General features: G+C 44.4%; 2 protein-coding genes across 4 annotated transcripts in view; one reads left to right on the top strand and one right to left on the bottom strand.

Moving 5' to 3' along the window:
* The window catches only part of COL4A4 (collagen type IV alpha 4 chain), a 76,170-nt gene extending 62,645 nt beyond the window's left edge, over positions 1-13,525 (bottom strand). For 2 of the 3 annotated variants that reach the window (XM_053390079.1, XM_053390078.1), the window contains exons 1-4: positions 13,096-13,240; positions 4,979-5,151; positions 3,910-3,949; positions 561-638 (exon numbers count right to left, since the gene is read on the bottom strand). In XM_053390079.1, coding sequence (XP_053246054.1) covers positions 561-638; positions 3,910-3,949; positions 4,979-5,022 — 162 coding nt within the window. In that variant the 5' untranslated portion in view covers positions 5,023-5,151; positions 13,096-13,240. Of the gene's footprint in view, positions 1-560; positions 639-3,909; positions 3,950-4,978; positions 5,152-13,095; positions 13,241-13,427 lie in introns of those variants that run through there. The other variant, XM_053390081.1, reaches the window with a different exon arrangement.
* A 59-nt stretch (positions 13,526-13,584) lies between these two features.
* COL4A3 (collagen type IV alpha 3 chain) overlaps positions 13,585-26,622 on the top strand; it is an 82,043-nt gene continuing 69,005 nt past the window's right edge. The window contains exon 1 of the mRNA XM_053390077.1: positions 13,585-13,732. Coding sequence (XP_053246052.1) covers positions 13,616-13,732 — 117 coding nt within the window. The 5' untranslated portion in view covers positions 13,585-13,615. The remainder of the gene's footprint in view (positions 13,733-26,622) is intronic.

The raw sequence follows: 26,622 nt of genomic DNA on the forward strand, positions 1-26,622 counted from the left end.
TTCAACTGTGGTCAAATGGCATTTTCTATTTCTCATTGCCATATGGTTGATTCTTCCCCAAATAAACAGAGGGCACAGGGTAAAGGACTGTGTGTAAAGTTCATTGACTAATGTGTTAAACCCTGTTCTTGCATATAATATTCAGTGGGAATAAATCTATTATCATCATACAGAGAAATTTAAAGCTTAATAGTTTGAAGTGAAATTGAAATGTTGGCTATATATTATTTTGGAAACACAGATTTTCCTCCCCAGCCTATCTGTAGTATCTTCCTTAATATCAAAACATGATGTTAGGTGAATTGCAAATGTATATCAGGCTGAAAAAAATCATCAAGGGTCGCAAATGGATATGAAGCTAAAAATATTTACATCTCTTTGAAATTTCAAAGGCATACTTTTAGATCAACTGCTTTTACTATTGCTTCAAAACAGTAGTTCTGTGGTTCTCCCCCTTTTCTTTTAAAGTGTTATTGTATTTTTTAAACTTGTAAACTACTTTAGAATACATGTTAATGGAGGAAAGAGGGGTAAACAAATAAAGTGAACTTAACACTTACTCTTGAGCCTTTCTCGGGAAAACATTGACAAGCTGTGCAATCCTGTCCACCACAACGACTAATATATGCATACTGACCCTATAAAGAAATGGAAGTTAGTCTTCTCATGTTTAACAATTTATTATTTTCAAACCTGTTGGCCCCAATCTAGCTAAATGGGCAGCATAATCCAAAACAAAATTACTTGGAATGAACAGGGAAATTGTGTGTACATCTAACTCAGAAATTAGTCCCATTTGTGTGCAATGGGGTTATAATCTCAGGTAAGTAGAGATAGGATTGTTGCCATTTGGCTCAATAGGAGCAAAGCATATATAACCTTATCTGGGTTGGGATGGTTATATTTTATTTAACATTTCAATATAATTCAGGAGAAATAAGGCATATCGGGGGCAGGGGGAACCAGCTTCAAACTTTCTGCTGGCAGGCAAACAATTAATATTAAAATATTCCATTTGACAAAACAAGGTTTAATGTCAGTCAATGGATTTCCAAAGGCATCTGTAACCTGTTCAAATAGTAAATGAATCACATATACTGTATTGGACTGAATATAAGACGCAGCTGCAAATAAGCTGCACCTTTAAAATTCAAGGCTTATTTGTGGGTGCGGCCCAGCTCCAGGCACTACTGTCCCGAATGGGGGGGAGAGGGGCGCCCGGATCTAAGCGCACTGCGCACCCACCTCCTGACACTACCTCCCCAAGCCGGCAGCGCTCGGTTCTGAATATGAGCCACACTTAAACTTTTCACAGTCAGAATTTGGAAAAAAAGTGTGGCTTATTTTTGGGCCAATATGGTATGGGAACATCTGTGGAAGCATCACTGAATGTCCACCAAGTTGGTGTGATTCATTTGGCATCAACATGAAACTGAGCCTTCCGTGCTATTGGCCCACTCCTCAGGTGTGCTCTTCCAATGGAAATTCGACAGGCACCCACCTCTATATTAACCTTCAAACATTTGCTGAAAGCTTTTCTTTACTGCCAGTCTTATGCAGAAAATTAGGAAAAGCCGTTAATAGCCAGCTGGTGGTCTGTCTAAATTTTGAGTGAATTTTATTGTATTATAATTGTTATAAGCTGCTTTGACAATTTCAAAGGAATTGCAGTATAGAAAGATTTTTGTACATAAATAAGGTCACTTTAACAGAAAGGGGTTCCATACCCCTGTTATACCTGGTACAGCTATGCCACAAGGATAACTGAGTGTTGAAAAGTAGATGATATACTGTGTTTTAACTTTAATTTAATTTATGTTGACAGTAGCAAGGGACCTCCCGACTACACAGAGATTTGGCCAAGTCCACTGGTACCTGGACTGGATTGAACTATGCAGGTTGTATCTATGTGTGTTGCCCTGGTCATGGTAGACTAAGGCTTCCATGAGTGGAAGGGGAATGGAGGCGCTTTTTGCAAATTCCCTCATTCTCCTGCAGTTGTCATATTTCATGCTACTCCAAAGGATTCTCCAACCACCTATCAGAGATTTGTGGGAAGGAGGACACAGAAGGCAGTCAGTGAAAGTCGCCTTCCCTTTCTGTCATGGAAAACTCTGCTGGATCAAAGAGGCTTCCCTGAGTGGAAAGAGACAACTGGATGCAACCCTGGTATGACACTAGTCACATACCATTTTTGTGAGTTTGTTTCTCTCCCTAATAACACATACTGTAGGTTTAAAATTCCATTTTTCAAGGAGAACGCAGAGTTCTCTGGTAAAATGAACTCACTTTTTTCCTTATCTAAAATATTTCCAACACATTTTATGTTCTTGACCTTCAGCATGCACAAAAATCTGCATTCTCTGGTCATTCACCCTCCCAGCCTGTTTTATATCTTGAGACAGAATTCAAGTGGGAATGTGGAAATGTATTTCCTTTGTCTCCCTTGTTAAAATTATGCTTCTGTGTCAATATTTTTTTTAAAAAAAATTTCCCCTCCCAAAAAACAAAACTATTTCTTTATCATTCTAGGCAAAGTATTTGTTTTTTCAGCATTCAGTCTTGTACTGAAGATTAATATGCTGGAATAGTCAAAACAACTATTCATGATAGTTTCTCATAAAATAACTGAAAATTCTCAATGAAAACTACCACTCTGTGGCTTTCAAGCTGCATTCCATGGAAGCATCTGGTTAGTTCTAAGTTCACCATGGGTTCCTCTGTAAGAAGGTCTATAATGGCAAGCAATCTTCCATTACCAAGAACCAAAACAGATGTCACACCATTCATGCAATTAGCAACTGGGAAAATGGCTTTCTAAAGGTAAAATGGGGAACCCAATCTGGACCAATCAATATCTGCCTGAATGAATGAAGTATGTGCCCTAGAAAAGGCATAAGCAAACTCGGCCCTCCAGATGTTTGGGGACTACAACTCCCATGATCCCTAGCTAACAGAACCAGTGGTCAGGGGTGATGGGAATTGTAGTCCCAAAACATCTGGAGGGCCGAGTTTGCCTATGCCTGCCCTAGAAGGTATTCCAAGATCTCCAGAGATGTGCTGTGGTTCCATGTCAGATGTGAAGGTTTTCCTCAGCCATCAGACTGTGAAATAGCCAATGTACTGACAGTCTTCAGTTTTTAAATTAACTGAGAATCTTTAAACATCTGAAACTATAAAGTAATGCATGCTCCCAATCAGCAGGTGTTTTCTATAATGCATACTGTTAAAAGAAATACTATGGGCACAGAATACAGATATGCATAAATTAAAACAGTCTAACACAAGAGTAGTCTCTTAACTGATTCTTAAGTATGCATTTTTTAATTTTGCAATTAAAACTTTAAAGCAAAATCCTATTAATGTCTACTTATTAATCCTATTAATGTCTACTTAGAAATAAATCTAGCTGAGCTTACCATTACGTGTGTATAGAATTGCAGGCACATCAAATCCATCCATGCCTACAGCCTTAAATTTTACAATAACTAAGGGTTTTTTATATTATTATTCCATTGTTGATGTCCTGAAATGAAACTAAATATTTAATACTTTTTGTTTGTTTTGTCTGGTCCAACGGCTGATTAAAGTCATGCAGCTGAGTAGGAGCAACCAGCTCAAACTTCCTCACACACCGGATTGAAATAGTAGACTGAAACAAACAAAGACTTGATTGCCTAGTAGTTCCTCCCAGGTGAGGTGAAGTGACGTGGCTATGGCTGGCAGGAAAGCTTACTCTATGATTTTAATGCCTTTATGCGTGCTGGTTATACGAGGCTGGTTACCCCATAGTATATACCTCCCAAATACGAAAAGAAGCATTTGGGTAGGGAGATCTCTGTGGAAACGTATTCTGTTAACAGATGGAAACAGTAATAGAAGCAGGAAACTTTGATTCAAATAACTTACCCCTTTAACTGGTTGGAGTGAAAGAACAAATAGCAGCCAACTGGTGGATAAGAAAATCTAGGTTAATTTATTCAACCCCAATTGACTAAAATGCCAAGGAATCTAAAAAGCAGAGAGAAAAACTAAGCACTTTAAAAACTCTTTAGCATCCCCAAGGTAAAGATTTGGCGGCTATTCCATGATGTTCACTGTCTCCTGTATAATTTCATAAATACCATAATTTGATTTGGATAACATTCATGCACAGAGCTGGCCCAAGACAGTTGGTATGGGGGGGGGGGGAGCCACCTCCCCACTGCTTCCTCAAGGGTGGGGCAAATTAACTCCATTGTGAACAACTTTCTCTACCTGAGCTGCATGTGCAAAATCAAAAGTTTACAGTGAAACCTTGTCTTTCCTTATCTTTTGCTCTATCCCCCAAGTAGGAATACTGTATGCTCCTATCATTCTAAAGCATTTATTTACTGCTTCTTCCCCCTTTTGTTCTCTATTCGAAACACTGTATGCTTGGATCCAGAGAACCACAAGCAAAGTTCTGCGCATGAAAGGGGACTTTCCTGCCTTGTACTTACCACCAGAGTACTTACAACAATCTTCTCATCAGTACTCAGGCCACAGAGAGGTTAGGCTGGCCTCAACTAGAGCCAGGGCTTTTTCGGCTGCGGCTCCAATCTGGTGGAATGCTCTGTCACAAGAGACTAGGGCCCTGCGGGATTTGACATCTTTCCGCAGGGCTTGCAAGACAGAGCTGTTCCACCAGGCCTTTGGTCAGGGCGCAGCCTGACCCCCTCTTCTGGCAATCTTTACAGAACTTAAGCTTAATGGTTGCCATCAATTGGATTTTAATTAATTTTTATAATGAAATGTTTTTAGAATGTTGCACTATTTTATTGTTGTTAGCCGCCCTGAGCCCAGCTTCGGCTGGAGAGGGCAGGATATAAATAATTTTTATTATTATTATTATTACTCTCTACTATTTTCCTCTGCCCTGAATGACCACTGTTACCTTATCTTCAAATCTAAACAGAAATGTTTCAGGGAATTGATAAAGATGGCATATAATGCTTACCATGCAGCTGTGAAAATAAATGTAATCCTTTTTAAAGAACACATAGTGGATGCAGTTCATATCAGGACATTTGAGTTCAAGTCGTCACTATTTAATTTTCAATAATCAGGACTGTGTCTCGCTGCTCCCACTGGCCTGAAAACCGTGTTCCACATTCTTCTGCTGTTCTTGATCTGATGATAAGAGAAGTATACAGATGACTCAGCTTCACATGCCACATTTTTAAAATTATGTTTCAGGTGAGGTATGTTGGAAAATATCAACAAATCCTCCCAGATACAAAGTCCAATGTAAATGATCAATTGCGCTCTCTATTAAAGGTACCCCTGCCCATATGGGCCAGTCTTGACAGACTCTAGGGTTGTGCACTCATCTCACTCTAGAGGCCGGGAGCCAGCGCTGTCCGCAGACACTTCCGGGTCACGTGGCCAGCGTGACAAAGCTGCTCTGGCGAGCCAGAGCCGCACACGGAAACACCGTTTACCTTCCCGCAATAAGCGGTCCCTATTTATCTACTTGCACCCGGGAGTGCTTTCGAACTGCTAGGTTGGCAGGCGCTGGGACCGAGCAACAGGAGCGCACCCCACCGCGGGGATTCGAACCGCCGACCATGCGATCGGCAAGTCCTAGGCGCTGAGGTTTTACCCACAGCGCCACCCGCGTCCCTATTAACATGGCTCAAATGCTCACTTGTTTTCCATGTAGGTTTCCTGTGTATGAAGTCCAGCTGTTCTAGGTATTTTGATCCCACTATCTGGCTAATATAAATTTGTTTTTCAAGGACCAAGTTCACCAACAAACACAAACAGATAAGAATGATTTGCTTGATGTTTGCAAAACATTTGTCCATGAAACAAATCTCATGAGGGTTAAAGGGATGCATTTTTGTAAGCAATTATGAAGGGTTTGATACAAAAGGAGGAAATAAACACAGTTTTGGGGCAATGGCTCCATCAGCACAAGCACTGCAGCTTACTTGATTGAATGATCTCCTCTCCTTCCCCCACATGCTGTTTTGGAGGTCCTCTCAATCCTCTGCAACAGCTGGAGAGATTAGGGGGAGCCCTGCTGTGCTAGCAGAAGTACTTGCTTCTGCTAGTAGGATACATTAGTTAAATCTGGCCCAGTAGGTCATCATCTTTATAGGGATGATAGGCCATTGTCCAGTAGCAGAGTGCATGTTTTGCGTGCAGAAAGTACCAGGTTCAATCCTTGGCATCTCTAGCTAAAAAAGAAAAGGATCGTGGGATGCTTGCTGGGTGATGTGCTGTTGCCAGTCAGAGTAGGAAATACTAGCCTAGATAGGATAAAAAAAAATCTGGCATAAGGCAGCTTCCTAATTTTTCCAAAATGACATGGATCTAAAACCTTCTCTAATTATGCTTTGTGCATGCTTAGTGGGATTCTTAACATACTTCCTTTTAAATAGCAGTCTCCACTGTCATGTGACAAACTGGTTTTGAAACTAACCTCAGTTCCAAAAGAGGTTTATCAAGCAGTACAGCAAATGCTCCTGCTTGAAAACCTCAAGTTGAAAGCCCCTTTGGCATGTGGAAACTAGCCAGTATTTCTTCTGTGGAACTAGCCAATATTTATCAGAATCCAAGCATGTTTCTGGAACTGAGTTGTGGATCAAGCTAAGGCCACATGTCTGGTTTGATATAGGGGTTAAGAGCCCGAGCTACAAATTAAAAAGTTCTCTGTTTGAATCTCCCCTCAGCCATGAGCTAGAGTTCAAAGCAAACAGATATGATAATAAATATAAAACTTTATTTTACACATCTATTTCCCCCCCCTTTAACAATAGAGGAATGGCAGGTGGCAAGGGGGAGTTAATATTTAACCCCAAACCATGATTGCATTAAACCCTCTCCTCGAGAAGCTGCTGTTAGCTTCAAGAGAGGTAAAGGACCCCTGGATGGTTAAGTCCAGTCAAAGGCAACTAGGAGGTTGCGTCACTCATCTCGCTTTCAGGCCAAGGGAACCAGCAGACAACTTTCCAGGTCATGTGGCCAGCAGGACTAAACTGCTTCTGGCGCAACAGAACACCGTGACAGAAACCAGAGCACATGGAAACACCATTTACCTTTCTGCTGCAGTGATACCTACTTATCTACTTGCACTGGCGTGCTTTCGAAATGCTAGGTTGGCAGGAGCAGGGACAGAGCAATGGGAACTCACCCCATTGCAGGGATTTGAACTGCTGACCTTCTGATTGGCAAGCCCCAGAGGCTCAGTGGTTGAGACCACAGCGCCACAGCGCCACAGGCACCTCACAGCAGATTTTGAGGTTTCTTTTTCATTGGGGACTGCAATGTAGGGGAAAGGTTAAAGTAGGGTTAACAGACATCCCTGTTTCTCAGGGACAGTACCCAGATTTGCAAATAAGTCCCCAGACAAATGTCATCCCTGGATTTCATCTAATGTCCCCGGGGAAAACAGTCTCAGCAGCCTAGAGCAGTTGGCTCTGGCTGGCTTCAGGAGCTGCTCGGAAGTCCCCATATGACGGTGGTGCAGGGGCTCTAAGATGCAGCTTCCGGGCTGCCTCCACCTTCCCTGACCCCAGCAACTAAGCTGTGAAGGGAAGCTTCATGCTGCCTATCAGAGCTTGCGTGAAAGGAGGGGGCAGGAATCTCTCAGTTAAGCAACGGGAAGCCTCCCTTCCCAGCTGAGGGATCCTCGCCCCCTCCTGCTTGCACACAAGTAGGAATGGGATTGGGGCTGCTCCGATGGGAAGGGAGGCATCGCGCTGCCCGAGCCTCGCCGCTGCCACCACTCTCGGCCCTCCTTCTCCGCCTTCCATGCCTGACCCACTGTGCACCGCTTCCCCACCACCACCACCGAAGAACCAACAACTCAGGGGCTGCCCAGGCTCATGGAAAAAGGAGACAGAAGCCTCGGAGGGGAAACATGGCGGTTGAGGTCAAGGCGGTGGCCGCCCCTCTGCCACCACCATCGCTGCAGCATCAATGTCCCAAACGTAGTATTTATTTAATTATTTCATTTTATTTAAAGTGTCCCCGGATTCATTGAAAAAAAAATCTGGTAACCTTAGGTTAAAGCCCTATTCCCATGTGCTATATTCCTGACCCTCCTCTGTGGACCCCAAGGCTTCTATTGCTAAAATAAAAGAGATAAGTTAGATGCTAAAATAAAAGAGATAAGTTAGATGCATTCTGTCACAGATTTAATATATCTATTTGGGCCCTCCCTGGGTAGTCTTTGGTACAGTGCTCATTTTATTCCCAAAGCCTTACTCACAAATGCGTATAGGCAGTGGAGGTTTAGGATCAGAATTTTCCTTCTTCTAGATGGGCTACCTTTCCCGGTTTGATGAGCATCATCTGCCCCTTGTTTCTCTCTATAGCATTTGCTGTAGCTGCCTTCCTACTATTGGTCTTGTCTGTTCATCTGCTGGAGGATGAGTTATGATATTATGAGACAGGCCTCTCCACTCTCTCCACACAGTGCATAATCTTATATATCTATTTATTATGCTCCCCACCCCAAAATCATGTCCCAGTGAATCTACACAGAAGGAAGAGGAGGGCGCCTGCGACTTACTCTTTCACATATTCACAGCAGTCTAATTCTTCCCAAAAGAAAATAGTGGCAGATGGGCATTGTTATTCACAACATCTGTCTGGATAGCACTAGAAACACAGTTGAGGAGGTGAACACATCTTTCAGGAAGGATTTCTTTAATGTTACTGACTTGCATCATCTCTTTACTACCAGTTAGCGAAAGGTTCTCCTGGTGGTTCACAATTTTTACTCACTGAAATCAACAGACTTGACTTAATCATGTTCATTCATTTCAAAAGAATAATAGCAACAATAACCTAAAATGTTACTGTGTTTATGAAAAAGAAAAAGTAAGGAATAATACATGGGTAGGCAACTAAGGCCAGGGGGCCAGATCCGGCCCAATTGCCTTCTAAATCCAGCCTATGGATGGTCCAGGAATCAGCATGTTTTTACATGAGTCGAATGTGTGCTTTTATTTAAAATGCATCTCTGGGTCATTTGTGGGGCCTGCCTGGTGTTTTTACATGAGTCGAATGTGTGCTTTTATTTAAAATGCATCTCTGGGTTATTTGTGGGGCATAAGAATACGTTCATTTCCTCCCAAAAAATATAGTCCAGCCCCCCACAAGGTCTGAGGGACAGTGGACTGGCCCCCTGCTGAAAAAGTTTGCTGACTCCTGGAATAATATATTTACAAATTCTTCACTCAGTGCAGCAAATACCACAACTGGTGTCAGGAGAGCAAGTTGAGAAGACCCTCTGAATATTGTATTAGACCCTAGGCAAGTATAGATGTATGGGATGAAACGAGCCTTCAGGCAACCTGGCTTCAAGCTTCTTTAAGGCTTTACCAGCACTTTGAACTGAGCCTGGAGATAAACTGGGAGCCAGTGCAGATGACAAAATATTGATGTAATAAGGTGGGGCCGGCCTATGCGAGATGCTGCCCTATTTTGGACCATCTGGCAGTTTCCAGACCATTTTCGAGGGGAACTCATAAGACATTGCCATGCTCACTTTCTTCAGAAATCCCAAGGAGAGACTTGTGAACTGTGGGCTACCCCAGCTTTCCCCTAGATACACAATCATAGTGTGTGGATGCACTTAGCAAACCAATACAAATATATCCGCTGGTGCTGAAAGTATGCTACCATTGCTGTCCGTGGTTATTGATACTTCTTTTGAAATGCGTTTTAAGCCTATTAGATTTCAGTGGGATAACATGTCCACAGGACTCTGGCATTGTCAATATAAACATGAAAAACACAGGCAAGTATAGCTTAATATTAAATAGAACAGAGGAGTGGGGGACTACTGGAAGTATGTCATTCTTAAATGGAAGCATCGTTCCCAATTTGTACTCAAGGCTGGTTTTCAGGAAGTAACACCTTCTTTCCCTGGATCAGTTAATGCAAAAAGCCTTACAGACAAGACAGCAGGATCATCTTACTGCACCTGCTGCCATAGCTCAATCTGTTGTGAGCAGGGAAATGACAGGGTAACTCAATGGCCATGTTAGTCAAGGCCAAATCTTTCTGCTATTGTGGTCAAAGGCAGTAATCGATTGGCGCTTGAGGCCAAGGAACAGCCACTGCTATAAGCTCCATGGTAAATTCCAGTGAAAAGTTAATGTTCATAAGGGACTATTCATGTGAGCCTGTGCAAGTTAACAGGTTACATGGCATCCTGAAGAGCTGTACATTTTCTTCAAGAATGTACACAAAACTCACTGATATAATGCACCCCTTTTTATGATATATGATATAATGGTGTACAAATGGTGTACACACAAATTCACGTTGTTTCTTTTCCAGGCAAAAGGAACGGTAGCAGTTCTGTATAAGGATTCAGACTAAAAATATAGACGTACAATAGACACTATTCCCTAGCAGCTGTCATGTCTGCAAAGCCAAATGCCAAGCTACCGTATTTTTCGCTCCATAACACGCACCCGACCATAACACGCACATAGTTTTTAGAGGAGGAAAATCCGTAGGCATGCCACCTGTAGGCATTCCCTCCATAACACGCACAGACATTTCCGCTTACTTTTTAGGAGAAAAAAAGTGAGTGTTATGGTGCAAAAAATACGGTATATGTTATGTTAAATGCACTGTGCTGATAGCAGCTCTGGGGAGAGAGGATGTTTTCCTTGGGACTGCAATGCAGGAGTTAGGGGTAATTTTCCACATGCCATGGTCCTAATCTTGATCAGAACTCCCTACCCACCCACCCCTTTAGCACCTGCTTAAAACTAACATTCAGTGTGATCACACAGTACGCATAGCATGTACTTTGGTCCCCAAGTGACCTGCCGCCAGATAAGCTGCACATCCCACCCCACCAATAACTGACTTGGTATTTCAACTCCTAGACATGATCATGCCAATGTACATATTCCAACTCAGTAAAATTAGGAATGCAGCATGTACTTATACATAAATTGTTTCAAAGTGAGGCTATTGGTTTAACTTCTTTATTCAACATACAGTGGTACCTCGGGTTAAGTACTTAATTCATTCTGGAGGTCTGTTCTTAACCTGAAACTGTTCTTAACCTGAAGCACCACTTTAGCTAATGGGGCTTCCTGCTGCCGCCGTGCCGCCGGAGAATGATTTCCGTTCTCATCCTGAAGCAAAGTTCTTAACCCGAGGTACTATTTCTGAGTTAACGGAGTCTGTAACCTGAAGCGTATGTAAGCCGAGGTACCACTGTACTTTGCTTACTTGTAAAGTATCTCCCTTGAAGACTGAGATCTCAGAAGAAAAGCTGACATAAATTTATTCAGGACACACTTCTGTGCCTCACACACAAGTGTCGTCCACAGCCATTTTCAAAAAGATTAGGAAAGACTGCAATATTTCCTTTGCACATTGAGGTGCATGCAGAATCATAAGTGCTGGAAGGGACCCTGAGGATCATCTAGTCCAACCCCCTTCTCAAAGCAGGAATATGCAGGGATCAATCCCCACTGATGATGCAGCCCAGAACAGCAGCCCTTCAAGTTACCCATTTGGCTCATGGGTTGAAAATGGGGTTGATGGAACAGACTGCTCATGCTCCAAGGCCAACTTTCTAGTGATGGTGCACAAAGGAAAGGAACAGATGCTATAATGGGTGTGGTAACGTTTGCACTACAGTTTTGGACTGTGCTATCTGCGTGGATTGCTGCTGCTAGACAGGAATTGCTAATGGGAGGTTCCAGGTTCAACCACTGGCATCTTCATAGATGCTGGAAGGGATCCTGAGGATCATCTAGTCTAACCCCTTGCAATGCAGGAATATGCAGCTGTCCCGAGAGTCTCTGCTAGCTTGGCAATATCTGCACCACGCTCCAACCAACTGAGCTATCCAGGGTCAATGCAGCTTTCAGAATTTCAAGTAGCAGCTCAGCCTGAGACCCTGTTGAGAGCTACTGCCAGTTCAAATAGGCAATACTGGGTGACATGGGCCAGAGATCACACACTGTGTAAGACTGTGCCATATTATTTTTGCTTGCCTTGGTAGGATTGGCCTAGTGCCTGTATATCTTACATCAGGGGTAGCCAACATGGTGCTCTCTTGATGTTGCTGGACAACAACTCCCCATCACCCCTGACCATTGACCATTCCATCTGGGACTAATTGGAGCCACGTCGGCCTACAATGTCATGTGCATTGGCTCAATATGCCTGATATGTTTCAAGTCTCTACCTGGAAAGTCAGTGGAAATTGTGCCTCCTGGATCTAGGTGGGCCAAAGTTTTTTTCCTGCCTGAAGCAGAGCTTAGATTGTGCTTTGCCAGCCCCACCCTAGCACTGGAGAAAGCTGAATATCTATGCAGGTTAGTAAAGCAAAAATATTTGAGATGCCTCCCTTCAGATATCAATTTGCAGTGCAAGAGTTACGGTACTTTGTAAGCATACATACCAAGCTTCCTAGTGATATTTATTGTCCTGCATTTATATCCTGCCTCTCTTCTGCCCTGGAACATGATGTAGCATCAGTGCAGATCCCAGCCAGTCACCCAAACAGTCACTAACCAGGTCCAGACCAGCTTAGCTTCCGCAAGGTGAATTATGTACCTCCAGATAGCTCAGTTGGTTAGAGTGTGGCGCTGATAATGCCAAGGTTGAAGGTTTGATCCCCGTATGGGACAGCTACTGCCTATTGCTGACCGACCCGAGAAACTGCCTCATTATCCAAGCACTCACAGGCAACAGCCTACTTCATCCTATGTCTGACAGGAAAACAAACCCCGGAGAGCCAGCAAAGATCCCAGCGCGCGGCCAGCTGTACTGGATGCTTAGGCGAATGTCTGACGGTTATGCTGCTTTACCTCGCGTCCCTGTTCCGCCGGGGGCGTGGGGGGAGGGGAGGCGTGGGAGTATCACGGTGGGATTTTATCCAAGAGACTTTTTTTTTTAGGGCTCAGAAGTTTCTGGGTGGAAACTGAAGGACCACAATAGAAAAGGGCTGAGAAGAAAAGACGCCCTTTCCCCCAGAGAACGTTGCCACAGGTGCCTGACGAGACGCGCCCCACTTCCCTGGACACCTTTGCTTCCCCGCGCGCGCCACGCATTCCCTTCCCGCGAGAGTCTCTGATATACCTCACTTCAAGCGGACCAAGCCCTGAGGAGCCGCTCGCGTCTCCGCGCCTCGGCGTCCCGCCGCGCTCTCCCGTCCCCGGCGAAGCAAGCGCAGCCAAGCCAGGCGTGAAGCGGCTCTCGCGCTTCGCTCCTCTCTCTTTGCGGGTTGCTTCGCCCCGCCCTCGACTCCCCCCTCCTCCCCCTCGCACCCCGCGCCTTCCCGCAGCTTCGGCCCCGCCCCGGGCTATCCCGAGGGGCTGCCCATACGCGGACTTCTCTCGGCGGGCGCAAATCAAGCAGCGAGAGAGAGAGAGGCGCCAGCGCCGCGCCGCCGCACCGTCGGGGGAACTCACTCGACGCTGAGGGAAAGTGGCACGGGGAGGAGGAGCCGTCGTGCCTGGTCCGTGAATGGTGACAGCGGGTCTGTCAGGCACGGAGCTGCGGACCGCGCGACCTGTGGCACTGAGAAGGCGAGAGAGAGAGGAGGACCCGAGAGGGAGAGCGCGCGCCAGAGAGTTGAGGGGAAAGCGCGCCGTGAGGCATGAAGGAGCCCGCGCGCCCCGGCTCCGGGTGTCTCGCGCTGTTGTTTTTCGCTGCCCTGCTGAGCGCTTCGCAGGGGCAGCAGGAGGACCGCCTCCCCATTGCTGTGGCTGCAAAGGTGAGTTGAGGGCCAGCGCTGAAACCTGCTGCCTCGGGGTTGGCTGACGTCCCTCCCGCTCTGCTTTCCTATTCGTTTCTTACGGGGCTTCTGTGGCCTTTAGAAGTTGCGTGACCGGCAGACGTCCAGGTGCAGCTCTGTCCTGCGTAGAAGTGGCTTCACCTGTGGAATGTCTTATCTTTCAAGTAGCCCAAAGGCCTAGGGACTCTGCCAAAGGAGGAAAAGGGAGCAGCTCAGTGCATGCTGTACCTTCCAACCCCCCCCCCAAGTATGGGAAGGTGGTTGTGGTTACTGTGTGGCAAGGGGAATCACACTCTGTGTGTGCTCAAAGGCACTCTTGCCTTCATTAATTACTTGCTGACTTTCAATGCCCAACGTTCTGGCTCACTCTGAGAATCTGACTGATCCCATGGTTGAGACCGATTCCTGTCTCTCAAGATTGGCTGGTGAACCTTCTGGTTTTCTTCTCTTTTAAGCTTGCTCATCCATCAGGAGGTATCTTTCTGAATTGCACCTGCCTTTGCTTGGCATCTGGATTGCACTGCACAGGTGGATTTGGGAGGGTAACCTGTGATGGGCAGCATGTCTTTGGCATGGTTAAATGGATGGATATCTGGGTTCCTTCTGTCTTTAGTCGTTTGCCCCACACGTTTGCCAGTCAAGTTGTAAATGTGAGAACCATCCCGGAAAGGAAAAAAGAAAAGAGACAGTGCAGTGATGCAGCTGCTTGCCTGACACTTCCCTTGTATGAATTACAGTACTGGGTTGACAATGCTGTTTGCCATATGGCTCATAGAGATCAGATGCTCATCCAAGCTGCAGCCAAAATCCATTTGTAGGCATGCATGCCTGGTGGTAATTTAGCAGCACTGCATCAATCCTTTTGGAGCCACTGTATGGAGGGGTCACCATCATGACATCATGATATCACTGGTTCCCAGTACATTTCCAAGCATAATTAAAAGTGTTGGTGCTGACCTTTAAAGCCCTAAATAGCCTCGGCCCAGTATACCTGAAGGAGCGTCTCCAGCCCCATCATTCAGCCCTCCAAATTCCAGCTCCGAGGGCCTTCTGGCGGTTCCCCCTCACTGCGAGAAGTGAGGTTACAGGGAACCAGGCAGAGGGCCTTCTCGGTAGTGGCACCTTCCCTGTGGAATGCCCTCCCATCAGAAGTCAAGGAAATAAACAACTATCTGACTTTTAGAAGACATCTGAAGGCAGCCCTGTTTAGGGAAGTTTTTAATGTTTGATGTTTTATCATGTTTTTAATATGCAATTAAATTATAATTATTATCATCATCACCATCCTCTGCAGGGGCATGTGTTCCCACAGAGGCTTTCTTTGGTGCTCCTCCTCCCAATGATTAAACATGAAAGAAGCATGTATCCAGCAGAATAGGGTGTGGGTTATATGTTTGTGTGTGTGTGGTGCCCACAACAGTTTCCCCAGTTGGGAAATGTGCCCATTGGCCCAAACAGTTTGCAGCCACTGCTGTGTAGCTATTACAGTAACACCTTCCACTGTAATGTCCACAATAAACCAATACTCTATCTGGGAATCCTGATTATAGGTTTATAGGCTGGAGGGACCAAAGGGTATTTAAATATAACCTGTTGGCCCAAACCTGCTCCCTCCATGCCTTCTTACCATCCCCAATTAATTTATGTTATTTGGATCACAGTGTGCCACAAATTGAAAGCAGGAGCAATTGGGCTGTCATAAGAAGGGAGCTGGTGACGCGGGTGGCGCTGTGGGTAAAAGCCTCAGCGCCTAGGGCTTGCCGATCAAAAGGTCGGCGGTTCGAATCCCCGCGGCGGGGTGCACTCCCGTTGTTCGGTCCCAGCGCCTGCCAACCTAGCAGTTCGAAAGCACTCCCGGGTGCAAGTAGATAAATAGGGACCGCTTACTAGCGGGAAGGTAAATGGCGTTTCTCTGGCTCGCCAGAGCAGCGATGTCACGCTGGCCACGTGACCCGGAAGTGTCTCCGGACAGCGCTGGCCCTCGGCCTCTTGAGTGAGATGGGCGCACAACCCTAGAGTCTGTCAAGACTGGCCCGTACGGGCAGGGGTACCTTTACCTTTTAAGAAGGGAGCTACCGGATTAGATGATAAGTAGATTTGTCCAACATCTTGTTTCATATTTAAGCTCATATTTAAGCAGGCCATTAAAAAAACCACCTTCCCTCTAGCAACTCCTGTTATGAGGCAAGGGCCCTTTGAACAATGGCTAACAACCACTGACAGATTTATCATCTATGAATGTGTCCTATCTTCCTTTAAAACCATTTAAGCTAAGAGCTATAATCACCACACATTGTGGCAGCAAATACTTTAAATTTATGCATTGTGTAAAGAAGTACTTCGTCTTGTGCAGTGGCGTAGCGTGGGGGGTGCAGGGGGGGCCAGCCGCACCAGGCGCAACATCTGGGGGGCGCGCGCTCACACTCTCAGCTCTCTGCCCCCTGCTAAAATCCACAGGTTAGGGGGCGCAAATTACTTGCCTTGCCCCGGGTGCTGACAACCCATTCTACGCCACTGGTCTTGTGTGTCCTAAATCTAACTCTCCCTCAACGTCATTAGTGACCCTGAGTTCTAATTAGAGAGGAAAAAACGTCTCTACACATTCTTCTGCAATTTGATAAACCTCTGTCATACTCCCCTTTAGCCATCTTCCCCACCCCCTTTTAAAAAATAGCAATCCCTGAACACTCAAGCAATTTCTCATGGGGGGTGTGCTCCAGGCTTTTATAAACCTGATTGCTCTTTTTGAACCTTTTCTAGTTGTTTTAATAACATTTGTAAAAAAAAAAAGGAGGAGGAGGAGGAAATCAGGATATTGCAAGCTTTCCAACAGAGTGCTTGCAAAAGCTAACATCCCTCTTCACAGGCAAATGAGGGCTCTGCTCACTTTGGCCCAGTGAGTACTGCCCATAGCACCCACTTCCCCTGCCCCTCAAGTTCATCTAGGGCAGGGCAGCGGAAGGGGATGACAGTGGGTAGGCCACTGTGGGGAGTCTTCTCCACTGGGACTATGTGTACTGGAATCCCCAGCAGAAATTGATGCAGCAAACAGCGCCTTCAGGGGGCAAACAGCAGCCTCAGGCGTGGCATTGGGTGGGTTAAAAAGGTGAAATTCTCTCCTCTGTGCCACAGTCCGAATCTGGTTTTTTTGGGGGGGCGGCGGTATCCAGATGGAAGCTGTGTGCTTCACCAGGGACAGCAACAAGGACTGAGATAGCTCTTTTGTGAACAAAAGCAATGAAAACCAAACACGGATTGCCATTTTGCAGAAATAATATACAATAAGCCACAATGTAATGAATTGGGGGAGCAAGCCTAACTATGGGGAGCCAGTGTAAGTTATTCCAGCTGCAGTGTAGCTGGCAAAAGTTGTGCCAGATCCAGTCTCTGTTCAGGAGCAGGGCTAAGCCTAGGAGAAACAAGCCTTTTAAACCACTCTTTTTGATGGCTCAACTTATGCTGGGTTCCCAGGGTCACGTGGCCATGCTGTGTCCCAGCTGAGCCAGGATGGGCAAAAGATGCTGGCATATCTCTGCTTGGGCCAGGTGAGGGAGTTATGCTGGTGTAACCCGGCTGAGCTTGGAACATCCTGGCTCAGTCAGAGATCCACTGGATTCTTAACCCCATAACCCTGACAGATCTAGGGTTCAGACTGTGCCCTTAATTTCAGAAATATAAAACCTATAATAATGCATTTAATGCGAAATGACAATACTGCAAAACACTTTTTTTTGGCCATTATTACAAGTTAAATGTAAATGCAAATAACTGATATAGCTATTTCACAGGGAAAATAATCTACAATAGAAAATACTTATTTCTCTTGTAAATTATTTGTGCAGGTAGAAATGACTTATGTCTATTCTATATTCTTATATATACATTATTTGCACATGGTTGCAATTGACCACTTTTTCTTCCTTTTTGGCTGTTCTCAATTCTGAATCATTTATCTCACCCTCATAAATTTATCTCAGTGCTCATTTCTGACTTCAGTGATTTATAAATAAACATCATTTTTTCAGTTTATATTACTATTGTTATTGTTATTATTAAATGTTTATGCCCATGTGATTTGTAACCCGTTTACAACTATAAGATCAGTTATGAAATCCATATATAATTAAAATGCACAATAAAAATTATTCCACCAAAACATTAAAAACATTAATAATTTAAATGTACTATAGAACAAGCCTTTGAAAAAGCCTGCTAATGTTGTAATAGCAAGGGAATTTCAAAGCAAAATCCCTCCCCCAACTGACTGTTTGTCCTGGGAAGTTTTGGATGCTATAATTGTTATTTACATTCTTTACCAATTTTCTAATAGCATTCCTTAACATACCTAAACAGATATAGTATCCTCCCTTGCTTCGCCTTGCAGCTTCCTTGGCAGGTCATTGCATCCAAATACCGCTGATTTAATTCTTTGGGTGGCTGTGCCCTCTCTTCAGGCATTATGGCCAAAATGCTTTATATATATATTATATATATATTAGCGCCACCGGCAATGGCGGATTTCCTCTGCGCAGGAGGAATCCGCTCTGTGTAAATCAGGGTCTGACTGCTACGGCGAGGCGGAGACCCACTAAAAACCACAGGCGGGAGAAGCCTGTGGACCTGGGATTCGGCTGGCACCTTTTGCGCCTCCCCTACTCGCGGGGAAACCCAGTTTCGGGGATCCGGAGCGACGTGGGGTGAGTGGCGTGGTGCTTCGAATCGACTGCTCTTTTCATGGAGTGAAGCCGCATTGCTGTTGCCGGAGAGCGCTGACCTTTTTCCTGTGGACAATTGGACTTTAAACAAGTACCCGTGAGTAGAACGGAAAATTGGATTATTAAAATTCGTAATTTGGCACCCAAGCGGGAAGGTCTAAACAGGAAGTCCGCCTTCCGCTTTTGTAAATAGTTTGAAGCAAAGACATCGTAAGCTAAAGCCTGAAAAGTTTCTTGTAAAGGACTAAATTTCCATCAGTTAAAATTATTAAACCCTCCTTGGAAGCAGGAGAAGAGGGGGGAAATTTTATAACGTCTAAGCCTGCAGGAGAGAGAGTAAAGAAAGAAAAATTTCTATCGTCTCGAACCTGGGAACGGGCTGCCAAGAAGACAGATGTTTTGGGAAAGTTCATTGACCGTGAATAAAATGTATGTTGACAGATAGACAAGTAAGAGAAACATATGGATTCCAATGTTTCCTTTTACACTTAAAAGGAACAAAATAGTTGAAAAACGAAGGTAACTTTGTTGCTGGTTTTGTTTCTAAAAGGACGGATACAAATAGAAATGGTTTCCCCTAGAGGGAGCTTTTGAAATTGCTGTTGGATTGGACCTGGGAAACTCTACAGCTGTAAAGATAAAAGATTGTGAGAAACTGACACTGACCTTGGATAAGAATGTCGACACAGGAAGCCTCAGTGTCTGCTTTGTGCAGGACAAGTGCTTTGTTGGAGCAGCTTCATGCGAAGATGGATTTGATGATTATTGCAACTGACAACTTTGGACAAACAGCGAACACCTATATAGAAACCCCTCAGGAATTGATCCAGGAATTTGCTGAGGGCAAGCTGAGGAGAAGATAAAGGAGGAGGTTGTTGTTGAACCTCAAGTAATACAAATGGAGAGAGCTGTGGCCTTGCAGGAACGTAAGCCGTTGCTTCTGATGCCCGAACCTGGAGTGAGTAATATCTGGAGAGATGGAGTCCCGGCTGGATTGGTGATGGGAAGCTGGATAGATCCCCCTATGTAGGGATGTTCTGACCTTCGGGACCTGCTTTTGGACCAGGGAGAGACTGGAGTTGTGGGGGCCTTTAACTTTGGAGGGACACTGAAGCATGCTTTGAAATTACTTTTGGACTTAAGTGCTGATTATGGAGAATGGGCTGACCTGTCGAGAAGGGCTAAAGATATTGTAAGGTTGGAGTTTCCCCGAGATCTGCTCCTTAGTGACAAAGGAATGAAATTAATAATAAGATCAGCAGAAAACAAAGCAAAGTGCAGGTACAAATATGAAGAAGATCTGCAGAAGGGACATGGAAAAGAGTTAAGAGCCTCGGATAGAAGATCACCAGGTTGATGGACTAGAGGGAATTGTCAGAAAGGACTGACAGAACCCGAGACCAGGAAGAAGAGACGGTGGATGAAGATTGGAAGAAAGTTTTAAAAAATTATTTAAAGAAAAATTGTAAAGTTAATGAGTGTAAGAAAAATGTTGGAATGAAACTATTTGGCTTTAGTAGAAATGCTATAAGGAGATAAGTATAAATAAGTTTTAAGTTTTAGGGTTTTTTATGGTAAGATAAGGTTAAAATAAGTTAAGATATTTAAATGACAGAATATATTGAGAAAGATGGAAAGGATTTGCTGAAATAGCTAATTGAATTAGAATACAAAAAAGGGAGGTGTGAGGAAGTCGAGGAAACAAGTAAATGAAAGATAAAGATATAAATAATGGATGTGTTTTTAAATGTTTTTGTTTCTTTTCTTTTTCTTTTCTTTTTCACTATTTGGTTGTACTGTTCTTTTTTGTGTTTTTTTGCTTTTATTTTTGAAGTATTGTAACTTTTTATTGTCTTATTGTTATTTTTCTTTTCTTTGTAACTGCTAAAGTCTTAATAAATATCATTTTTTTTTAAAAAAAAATGCTTTATATACTGTTGAATGCTACCCCAATCTTCAAGTGGTGAGAGATTCCAGGGGTTCCAGGCAGAGGCATAGCATGGGGAAGGGGGGCCTACCAGGGCAATTGCCCCAGGCGCAAAAAAAATTAGGCACACCTCTGCAGCTGCTCCCTGTCCTGCCCGCCTGCCTCACCTGAGCAGCACGCTGAGCAAGAACTGGGAGAGGATGAGCCCTTGAACCCCTTGGCCACACGGCGTGCAGCACCAGTGGAAGAGGTGGGTGGACAGTGAGACTTGTGGCCATGGTGGCACTCCCCAGCTCAAGGAAGAGCACACACATGTCCTGCCACTGCCCCGCAGCTCCGGCTTGCGACATCAGCGCGCCGCATGGAGGCCCCAGTGAGAGGGCATAATACTTGCCTTAGAGGGCGCAATACCCAGGTTTGGTTTCTTTGGAATAATGAGGGACAGCATAGACCAGGGGTCAGCAAACTTTTTCAGCAGGGGGCTGGTCCACGGTCCCTCAGACCTTGTGGGAGGCTGGAGTATATTTTTTTGGGGAGGGGGAATGAACAAATTCCTATGCCCCACAAATAACCCAGAGATGCATTTTAAATAAAAGCACACATTCTACTCATGTAAAAACATGCTGATTCCCAGACCGTCTGCGGGCCAGTTTTAGAAGGCATTTAGGCTGGATCCAGCCTCTGGGCCTTCGTTTGCCTACCCATGGCATAGACTCTGGTATCTTTATGGTGTATCATTTATTTACACATATATACATCCAGGGCTGACAGCATTAACACCCTGGAGGGTCTTGCTTCTCCCATAGCTGCAGCCTTGGACTCAAACAGGAATCCATCATGGCTCTCAGCCTCTGGCTTCTGCCAGCTTCTTCCCAGCTCTCACATACTCCGTTCTGACTGTTGTCCTTCTCACTGCCAGCCAGGTGAGGTTTCATTTTGCCACGAGGCAAAGTGCCACACAAAGTGGTGTAGGAAGGAGGAAAAGAAAACATGGTGTGTTGTAGGGGGTTAGAGTGTTGAATCAGGACCTGGGAGAACAGGGTTCAAATCCCCACTCAGCTGGGAAGCTCACTGGGTGACCTTGGGCCAGTCACTCACTCTCAGCCTAGCCTACTTCACAGAGTTGTTGTGAGGCTAAAATGGGGAGAAGGAGAACTACATAGGCCACCTTAAGCTACTTGGAGGGAGGTTGAGATATAAATGTAAGTAAGTAAGTTTGGTGCTCTACCACTGAACTATGGCTCCTCTGCCATAGGGTCTCATCTCAAGGCAGATGCTTCCACTGAGATACTGCCTTTGAGCAGTGTGCTCTGAACATGCTCAGAGGAACTCTGAGGCCCTCCCTCATTTGTCTACCCAGCAACTGGCACTCAGTGGCTTGCCACCTCTGAATTTGGGTGCAGGTTGGCCTTGAGAGGGCCCCGGGCAAGATGCCCTGTGTCATTCGGCCCTTTTGAACTTTGTTGGTTGCAATGGCTCCAAGCAGCACTGGGCAGCTGTGTATACATTCCTCTTTAATTTACCACAGTGCCCCAGAGATGAGGGAAATCAAAAGCATGGCTAGGTCCAGCTGACTGGCACTGCTCAGAGTGCTGGGCCAGAAAAATAAAAACAAGGAAGGGTAGTAAAATAATAATAATGGGAGCACAGAGCAGGCAAGACATGCTGCCCTGGCATTTGGATCAAGGCAGTTTCTCAAGGGTGTCAGGTGCAGATGCCAGCCCTGCCTATATGTTCCTGTTACACTGCAATGTCTTATACGTAGGGCTGCCTTTGAAGATGGTTTGGAAGCTTCAGCTGGTGGAGAATTCAGTGGCTAGGTTGCTCACTGGAACAAGACGGTTAGAGCATATTTCACCAATCCTGGCCTGACAGCACTGGTTGCTAGTTAGTTTCTGGGTCCAATTCTAAATGCTGGTTTTGACATATAAACCATTAAATGGCTCAGGACTGCAATACCTGAATGACAGCCTCTCCTCATATAAACTGTCTCAGAGCCTGCATTCATCAGAGGACCTTTTTTTACCATTTTGTTTTACTTATTTACTAGTTTTTATCCTTTATTTTATTCTGTGAACTGCCCTGAGATCTTATGATAAAGGGTGGTGTATAACTCAAACGGACGCGGGTGGCGCTGTGGGTAAAACCTCAGTGCCTAGGACTTGCTGATCGCATGGTCAGCGGTTCGAATCCCCGCGGCAGGGTGCGCTCCCGTCGTTCGGTCCCAGCGCCTGCCAACCTAGCAGTTCGAAAGCACCCCTGGGTGCAAGTAGATAAATAGGGACCGCTTACCAGCGGGAAGGTAAACGGCGTTCCATGTGCTGCACTGGCTCGCCAGATGCAGCTTGTCACGCTGGCCACGTGACCCGGAAGTGTCTGCGGACAGCGCTGGCTCCCGGCCTCTAGAGTGAGATGAGCGCACAACCCTAGAGTCTGTCAAGACTGGCCCATACGGGCAGGGGTACCTTTACCTTTTTATAACTCAAACAATCAATCAATCAATCAATCAATCAATCAAAGAAGCAAATAAAAGCTGCTGAGTTTATTTAATACACTTCTAAAACCATCAAAGCAAGTCCTCATCACCACACCTTATGGCAGAGGATGGTGTGAACAGATCATGAATTGTATAAGGGGTAGAGCTAGAAACATACCTGTGGCAGCATAGTGAACTTAAAAGGCCTGTAGAATAAATCAGAGCGGTAGCATGAGGGGAAATGTCTGGGGAGGCATAGATAAGGAGTGTAGCGGTTGTGGCATCTTGGGAACAACAGCTAAGACTCAAACAAGACAAGATGCCCATTGCACAATTACCAATTGCACAATTTCTAAAAACAAGAACAATTTACAGGTGTAGGGGCCCTGATTCAGATTGCTAGCCTGGCATGGGGGTAGGAGGGCTTTAACTCTTTGCCCCCTGCTCTACTCCCAGTCTAAATCACAGTCTCAACACGTGCAATTTACAATTCTGTAGGAAATTACATGCACCAGGCAGTTTGCTACACATTTCTCTATAGCAAAGAAGTTTTTACATTAAGTAGTGCTTTCTCCATGTCCCAAATATCTGCATCAGCTATAAGGTGTACTAATTTTGGTGTGTTTACTATTTGCACTTTAGAGAATGGGCACTGGCCACAGTTTCTTTCTGCATGATCATTGATCTCTGCTACTGGAAAGTAAAGCTTTGGCTGTTGGAGATTAAGCTCACAAGATTAAACTCCCTATTCATTCTCTTGCAAAAAAACAAAACAAATCTCAGTTTCTAGAAGCACTGCAAATGATGCTGCTTTATCTGGCCAGATAATACTTGAAAGTTAGAAGGGCTGCTTACAGAAATGTTAGTCTTGCACTTAAGTAATGGTTCACACACCTTCCCTGGCATTGTTCCCCAGTTTAAAAAAAACTGTACAAGAGTAATCCATTAGCTCTACTTTCTTATAATGACAATGCTAGATGAAATAAAAATTCCAAATGTTTGAATCATTCTGAATGTATTTTTCACACTTGCCTGTACTTAAAGTCCTTCTAAACCCTAAATTGGCTTCTCTGGTCACCAATCTCACCTACTCTCATTGTTGCCCTTGTATGCGTACCTGCCTTCTTAAGCATTGCCTCACCTTTTACCTCTACTGCTGTCCTCTTCTCCTCTTTATTACATCCTCTGTTCCCTCGGATTAAGCAACACAGATGTTTTTTCTCCTTTGCTTCCGGCCATTTCTCCAGACTATAATCTGCATTTGGAGCAATGTGATGATAGCGGTTTCTGTAATGCTTAGTTGACATGGTGATTATGTAACACAAAAGACTCAGTACATGCCTCATTACTGCCCACTGCTCACTTTTTACAGTTTGACCAAATTCTATGAGTAAATCAGTAATCCTTTTATACAGCGTCAGCTGGTACAAATCTGTTCTTAAAACAAAGGTCGAGGTGATGTAAAAAATTTTTCGTGGCTGGATGTTATTAATCAAGTGCCAATCCAGAACAGGTCCCATTGATTGTGCCTTCAATCAAGTAAACAAAATATAATCCCACAATTGTCAATGAAATCAGGAACAAAAAGTTATATTGGCTCTAGTTCACAGTCAAAGTTTCAGATGGCAGCAGTCTTTTCACAGTATCTTATTACTATCCTATTCTATGCACTCTTCTTGTGCTAATTTTATCCAACTTTAATGTTTCCTATTTCAGTTTATTTTTGAGTGTCATCACCAAATAGCAACTTTTGTGAGCCTGTTAAATAGTCCACAGGGCTTTTTTTTTTTTTAGGAGGGGAAGGGAATAATCAAAGGAATAGATTGCATTGCAATTAGTGTAATCATAACTATTCTTATAGACTGTGATTCAAATAAATGCTATTTATATCTGCCAACCAGAGTATGCAGAGGTCAAGTACCGTCCAGTAATTATTCTTGAGTTTGCAAAGCTGTTTCATTTGGCATTGTGGCTTCAGATTCAATTCATACAGTAAATCAAAAGTAATATAATTAAATGCCTAGCTACAAGCGAGATCCTGTGCATGTTTACTCAGAAGTAACTGTGTTCAGTGGAGCTTTCTTCCAGGTAAATGTGTTTAGATTTGCAGCCTAAGTATTTGATGTGTACAGAAATACATATTCTAGGGCAGGCTTCCTCAACCTCGGCCCTCCAGATGTTTTGAGACTACAGTTCCCATCACCCCTGACCACTGGTCCTGCTAGCTAGGGATCATGGGAGTTGTAGGCCAAAAACATCTGGAGGGTTGAGGTTGAGGAAGCCTGTTCTAGGGTAAAGTGTATTTTAGTGAAAATAACACACAAAGTTGCATCATATTAGGGAAAATTGCTTTCAAAGATATCAAAGGTATATCCAATAGAATTCAATGTAGCTTATTCCCAGTTAAGTGGGGTTAAGATTGCAGCCTTAGTTCTCAGTAAATGTGCATAGGATTACGCAACATGGTCTTGGCTATACATCATCTACACAGAGCTGCCTAGTGCATGTAAGTACCATATACTCATACCCCCTCCCCACATTACTCATAGCCCTCAAATGCAAAGCTTCTCAACATTATAAACAAACTTTCTTGATTGCTCGCTCCGTTATTCTTTTAACAAACTTGATACAACATGCTCCTTCAAAACCTATTTCACCTTTCAGTTTTGTTTTGTTTTTTCTATCGCTGCTATTCACATCAAAGAGACTGGTGTGCAGCAGCAATATAAGAATATAAGTGTACTCTTAGGCAGTGCTCCCCCCCCCCCGCCCCAGAAAAATAGAAGCTGGAACTCATCATGAAGTTATTACAGTAAGCGTCACACCAAAAAAAGGAGAGGTGCCGGTACTTCTTACTCTTGAGTACTCCCTGGGGGGGGGGGGAGCACTGCTCTTAGGGTAGTCATATGGGAAAAGAGGGCATAACTCGTGTAAAAGAGCACAGGAACCTTGCACCTTAAAAGTTGTATAGAAAAAGGGATGGCAGCAGGGGTAGCTATCTTCTTGAAGTCCCTTTTCTGTTACCACTATTAAAGATGCAGAAGCCCTGTGCTCTTTTTCACCAGGCTATCTTTTTTTCACCAGGCTATCCTCGGCTAAATGTGTAACTTTTTTCAGTAATAATTAGTAAACAGTCTTGCCAACCGACCGTTTGTGTGTGTTCTGCACCAACAATTTGTTAATTCCATTTCTAACCTTGGGAGGAATTCAGTGTGGTGCTATGGCAATCATTCCTTCCACACAAGCATTTCACCTTGCCAGACAGAATTATCCACCCACCCACTGTTCTTGGGTTCTCCCAAGCCAATTTTGGGGGGTACAGGGGGAGGAGAAGATGGAAAGCCCCACTATGCTAGCAGAAGTCCTTGTGTTGAATCTGGCCCCTAGAAATTAATTCGGTGTTTACCCTGCCCCCTCCGCATGCTAAATTAGCAGTGCAACCCCGTACATGTTTACTCAGAAGTAAGCCCTCTTGAGTTCAATGGATCCCAGCTTGCACACCAGCAGCATTTGGTGACCCATAGCCTACTGCTGGATCCTTGTGCACCATTTGCAACTCTCCAGGAAATTACATTCTTTCAGTAATGAACTGAAAAACAATCTGAAGAAATCACATTGAAGAACAATGAATCCTGAAATTAGACAGCTGATATGTTGCTTAATTGGAAATCAAAATTTGTGATTATCTGAAGGAGCTAGGTTTTTATCAAGTAGGCAAAGCTCCACACATTTTGAATGCATATGTGTTCAT

This window comes from Podarcis raffonei, chromosome 5 (genome assembly GCF_027172205.1).
Source record: "Podarcis raffonei isolate rPodRaf1 chromosome 5, rPodRaf1.pri, whole genome shotgun sequence".
NCBI lineage: Eukaryota > Metazoa > Chordata > Lepidosauria > Squamata > Lacertidae > Podarcis > Podarcis raffonei.